The sequence below is a fragment of the Cyprinodon variegatus genome, unplaced genomic scaffold, assembly GCF_000732505.1.
Source record: "Cyprinodon variegatus isolate N-32 unplaced genomic scaffold, C_variegatus-1.0 Scaffold428, whole genome shotgun sequence".
Lineage (NCBI taxonomy): Eukaryota > Metazoa > Chordata > Actinopteri > Cyprinodontiformes > Cyprinodontidae > Cyprinodon > Cyprinodon variegatus.
Window position 1 is genome coordinate 282,324 of NW_015150881.1, and position 5,802 is coordinate 288,125.

At 39.0% G+C, this 5,802-nt stretch overlaps 1 protein-coding gene across 2 annotated transcripts in view; it reads left to right on the forward strand.

The window, feature by feature from the left end:
• LOC107093495 (mast/stem cell growth factor receptor kita-like) overlaps positions 1 to 5,802 on the forward strand; it is a 30,894-nt gene that overhangs the window by 12,161 nt on the left and 12,931 nt on the right. For both annotated transcript variants that reach the window (XM_015388591.1, XM_015388592.1), the window contains exons 7-10: positions 236 to 351; positions 2,011 to 2,125; positions 3,859 to 4,046; positions 4,468 to 4,574. In XM_015388591.1, the coding sequence (XP_015244077.1) occupies positions 236 to 351; positions 2,011 to 2,125; positions 3,859 to 4,046; positions 4,468 to 4,574 (526 nt within the window). The remainder of the gene's footprint in view (positions 1 to 235; positions 352 to 2,010; positions 2,126 to 3,858; positions 4,047 to 4,467; positions 4,575 to 5,802) is intronic.

Consider the following 5,802-nt stretch of genomic DNA (forward strand, 5'->3'; position numbering starts at 1 on the left):
TTTCCTGGTTCGTTCGAAACACGCCCCATAATCACAGCTCTATGGAGCAGTATCAGACTCATATTCTGACTAGAATTGAGTAGGACTACGTCAGGCTATAGAAGAGGTTAAAAATGACTGAAAATCAATGGAAGTCAAAGGGAGTCAACACATGGTCCTCACTTTAATGGCAGAATGAGTATGTGTGTGTGTGTGCGGGGGAGCAAATGTTGAAGTCTGTTGATTTCCTCATCAGGTTCATCAGCCAGCTGAGACTAGTGAGGGTCCTCAGCTCTGAGGGCGGGATCTACACCTTCTCAGCCAGTCATGGAGATGCATCCGCTGACCAGTTATTTCACGTATATGTTAACAGTAAGTGAGCTCGTATTTATTAGATGCATAATGAGAACATGATGTCGGAAATTGCTGGTGGACTTAGAACCAAATTAGATGTCTCTATGACACAAAAAGAGTGGAGTTTGTCGGAACTGGTCTGTGGACAGTCGCAAATTCTGGAGCGTTTCACTCCCGAGTGTGAAGTAAGTCAAGGCAAATTTATTTGTATAGCACAATTCAGTACAAAGACAATGCAAAGTGCTTTATATGATTAAAATATAGGAAAATAAAACAGAATCAAGACAAGTAAGAAAAATAAATAAATGAAAAATGCAGAAACAAAAAAGAACATTAAAGATGAGTCAGGATGAGTCATACATCTTAGTCTAAGTCTTAGTAGTGCTTTGTTCTCTTACCTCAGCTGATCATTACTCCTGTCCGTACCTAGAACATGGCGTCTCTGTAGCCGATCTGACTTACCGCAGGCTTCTTCTTTGACCATTTTAAAATCACTTGTAATGTCTCATATTTTCTCTCTGCCGTTTAATTCTCATATCAGGATGTTGGTTGATTTTTCTTCTTTTATTCCCTAGATTGTTACTTTTTTATAATAACTTTTGTGCTTCTAATGGTGTTAGTATGTCTATCTTTGTGCATGACTCTGGTCATGTTAGTTTTTTTTTAAAGAGCTATATAAATAAAGTTGGATTAGATTGAGATTATGGTTCTCTACCAGAGATAGATGGATTGGTTATCTGGGTTGGGGATACGCCTCTGCCTCAAGCAGATATGGATCATTACAAAAAAGAGCAAGATCACCATAGAGAAATTTTAGATTTCAGAAGTGGGGGGACGCAAGTAACTTTTAATATAACTAACTTCAGGGTGTTTAACCATCCAATCACAGACCTGATTCAGCGGCGCATCAGATGTTTGTAATGTGAGCTTCTCACAAGTGACAGCGATGACCGCCAATCACACAAGAAAAGACGGTGGGCCAATCAGGAGCTTGTGGGCCGTCTAAACTCAGGGGCTTTAGTTTGAGCTGCTGTTTTCCGCTTGGTCCTAGTGCTCAATAAATGTCAGTGTACTGTAGCGTCACTTTGTTTTTGGACAGTAAAACGGATGTTTGAAAAAGCGCAGGGGAGACATGTACCCCATGCCAAAGAGGCAGCTGGAAATCTCTTCCTCCAAAGGTTTCTGGAGTCGGCTTTAAAGAGGAGTAAAGTTAGGAAAAAAAAAGAATACAAGTCAGAAATCTGAAGATATATTGAGTTAAGGAGCATCAAAGGCAAAGATAAACAGCAATCATGGCATTCAGGAGAGCTGATAGTAATAATGTAAAACCTGAATTCATTCAGAGAAAACCCAAATATGAAGTTAAATTTTCTCCTTTAACCAAACATACAATATCAAAAGAAATTTAGCATTAGTTCTTATAGCATTTTGGGGAAAGAAAAACACAACAAATAAAGATGAATTTCTATATTATCTTGCAGATTTCAAATGGTAAAAACGCATCAGATGTTCATGTATATTTTTAGATCCACTGAGACTTAACTAGCTACATATGTCGTTATCTAAACTACCCAGGGTTTTTTAAAGCATTCATCTAAAAAGTGAAATTGTAGGTTACTGTACTTGTTTTTATGAACCTCTCATATCTATTTGCTGCTTTTTATTTTCTGCTGTAAGGTAAGCCTGTTATCATTGCCCAGGAGGGACCAGTGGATGGTCAGGTCCGCTGCATCGCCGCCGGTTATCCAGTGCCTAAAATTAGCTGGTACCTCTGTGAACTGCCCAGCAAAAGGTATTTCAAAAAGTATATTTATTTTCATATCAGCATCTCATCATATTTGCTCTATCATTAAGCTGATAAGGCATTTATTAAAATGATCTGCCACAAATCTGGGTTATGTTTCGCCCTGTTGGTTCATAGGCTTCTACTTTCTCAGCTCTGTCTTCTGTGGTGCTATAACAGCTGAATTGTTACAGATTCACAAAAGGCTTGTGAAATGTTGACATATACATCATCTACAGCAGAACAGTTAGCCGATTAGCAGAAACTGATCACCTTCAGAGACAATTATCTGCAGTAAAAATTTCATAAAGCTGTTATTATGCTAATTCACTGTGTAAAATAATGAGTTAATAAACTGGTGTTTTTCTGCATTATATGCATTTGAAGATCTTAAGATGTTTAACACAGATGGCGTGAGAAAATGAGAAGAAAACTCTTTTTTGACTTCTTTAACCGCTTATTTAAATTAAGAAAATCTATCAAAAAAAATCAAGGTAACAGTAAAAAATGATTAACAGCTTTTATAAGCCAACAAAACACACAAGCAACCGAAACACAGACATGCCAACACACAAAAATAGATGCCAAAAGAATTGTTTATTTTTAGGAACGTGAAGAGTTATATCAAACCAAGTTATAAATTTTCTTGCAACACTTATACAAACAGCTGCCTGTTTCCTGGTGCTTCTGTACTGTTCAGTGTTGTTTCCATAAATAACTGTAATTGTAACAAAGAAAGAAATTAAGTTTTGAGTTTGTCTTGGTACAACTGCAAGTTTCAGCACACTTTGCTGAGATTTTATGTTATAAACACAAAATAGTGCTTCATTGTAAAGCAAAGGAAAACTTTTTTGTTTTAATGAGTTACAAATCAGAATATTTGGCATCCATTTTTATTCAACTTCATTTTCTGTTTTGGCTCGAAGTGATTTAACCTGAAGTCATGTAGAGGACACAGTGCATACGTGCTATGGTCACATGAGAATGCAACAAATCTTTATGATGAGATGCTGGCGGGTGGCAATGACAGGGAAGGTAAAATAGTGAGAAGATGGATTGAGCGCAATATGTGAAAATCCTTATGGAGGTTGCACAAGTCTGGAGATAATGGAAGAGGTTAGAGCTCGTTAACACACAGCCAGAGACATAAGGGAATCATTTAGATCAAACCATGCTGATGTGTTAGGATGGCCCAGTCAGAGTCAAAGCTTTAACTCAGTTCAGAATTGCTGGAAAAACTTGAAAAATGCTTTTACTAAACCTGAAAAAGCAAATTTTCCTTCAATTAGGTGCAGCTATGATTGAGACAAAAAAGATGTTCTATAAATCATAGACGTGATGGGGATAAATACAAATTTATTTTCCATTCACTTCAATGTTATGCCCAGTTTCTGCATGAAAAAGATGAAAAAAGCTTCGAGGGGTACAAATACTTCAGCACAGAATTTCACAGTTCTAATTTAAAAGCGGTTGGCCTGAGGAATTCATCTTTTTGTGGCTTTTTTAATTGAATAAAAAACATCTAAGAAAAACAAATATGAATATAATCAGTGCAGGAAAATAAAAGGAAAGAAAACCAAAAGACCAAAAGAAAACCAAAGAAAATCTCCCATGTTGAGCCTTTGAGTTTCTACAGAAGCTTTTTATACAGTGATCTTTGAGTTTAGAAAAAAAAGTGTTTACAGGAATCAAAAATGGGTTTAAATGTGGTTAAAATGTGAAATACTTTTCTGTCTCATTAGGTGCTCCCACCTGCCCAACGCCACCCAATGGGAGAGCCCAGAGGTAGCCGTACTTTCAGATTCAGCCTTTGGCCGGAGTGAGGTGGAGAGCCGCGTGAATATCAGCAGCGAGCACGCTCAGTACCACACTCTGGAGTGTGTGGCTTCAACAGAGGGAGAAGAGGCATACACTCTGTTCTCCATCGGTGGTAACATATTCCACACCTCGCATACCACCTGTACCCAGACAGGGCTGATACAGCAGAGAGGGGGGGGACATCATCACTGCATGCACAGAAACCCAGTGACCCTGTTTATGGGGAAGCCAGGTGTGTGGCTACTGGGTACGGATTTAATAAGATTACTGTATGCTGACAATGCAGGCTGGGATTACGTGGCGTAGATTTACTAATCCTTGTGACACAAACACCACTGCTGCAGCTGTCTGCTGTTACCAAAGAGGATGAGACTGTGTGTGTGTGTGTATTTACTTAATAGACGATTAATCCTAACCATCTTTGAACAAAACGACAACTTTGTAGGAAAAGTTTAGAGGATGCTGTAAACCTGCCATTTTGTGCATCCGTGTGATTTCTAATATTGTCTTGTGTGGGTGTTTTAATTTCACAGAACGCATTGTCCCCCATAAACTCTTCACACCTCTCCTAACTGGCATGGTGGCTACCGGCGTCTTCCTCAGCCTCATTCTAGTGGTGCTTTTCTATAAGTACATGCAGGTGAGATCACACTGTATAAAATCAAAGGTTTTACTATTCCTCTTCAGGTTTGAAAGGTAGGGAAATGAGCAAGAACACTATCACACATCAGGGCATGCCAATGTAGTGCAAAAATAAGCCCTAACTGTAAAGTTGACCTTGGGATAATTAAGTAGGATGCGGTTTATTACGATAAAGTGAATGTTGTTGCCAGAGGGAGCAGTGTTTATTAAACTTAGGAATAAGGTGAGAATTAAGTGAACTTTAGGATTAGGATCAGGTGAAAGGTATAGCGGAGAATCTCCTTTTTCCGGGTGGATCATCTAAATAAGTGGTCCTCCTAATCGTCACTCATTCTGGTGATATGCGTACGTAAGGACGTCCTATGTGCTTGCCACCAGTTAACTATCTTTTTCTGCACATGCACACATTCAGGCATATATGTGTTGTGAGCTACGGTTGCAGACAGTCATTGAAGCTCACCTTTCTCACCATGGCTCTTTAAAAATGACCAAGGTTCATGAGACAAAAAGTGTCTACAAAGTACATGAGAAGAAAAGAAAGACCTCAGAAATGAGAATCAAGACCAGAGTGTTTTTGGGAGATTCTTTAACGCAATTTCGTGAACTGAAAGCAAAGGTCAGGCTTCCCTCTGATGCCTCTTTTGCAAAGTTTCCACTCGACAGAAAAAGTTTGCCATGCTATTTGGAGAAATCCATCTCACATCACTGCTAGTAAATTATGGAGAAATGTGCTTCTGCATGCTCTCGCACATGTTTAATAGGTGTTCCCTCTCTGGAGCGGGCACAGGGTGCATGTGCATTTTTTTTTTAAGTGGAGAAGGCAGGTCTTTTAAAAAAACTTGCGGAAATCCTTCACAATACCTTTGAGTAAATGTAGACTACTTGTAACTATTAAAAGGCATTGTGAATGTTTGTCTCTTCTCTGCAGTGGACTAGAATAGACCAATGACCTATCCAAGGGTAACAGATGGGGCCTGTTTTCTAGCCCCATGACCCTAGCACCTTGTAAAATATGCAAACCCTGTAAAATAGGGGGCTGTGTTTTAAAAGCAGTGTATGAACTGCTAGATGTGCCTGAAGAGGCGTGCCAACAGTCGGCACTCGAGGGCCACCGTCCTGCAGATTTTAGAGACTGATCCAGGGCTGATTTCTACGGAAGAGGATTAGGGCCACTGAAAAAAAAAAAAAGTTAACAGATTTTGTTTAATTTTTTTTCAGTATAGTAT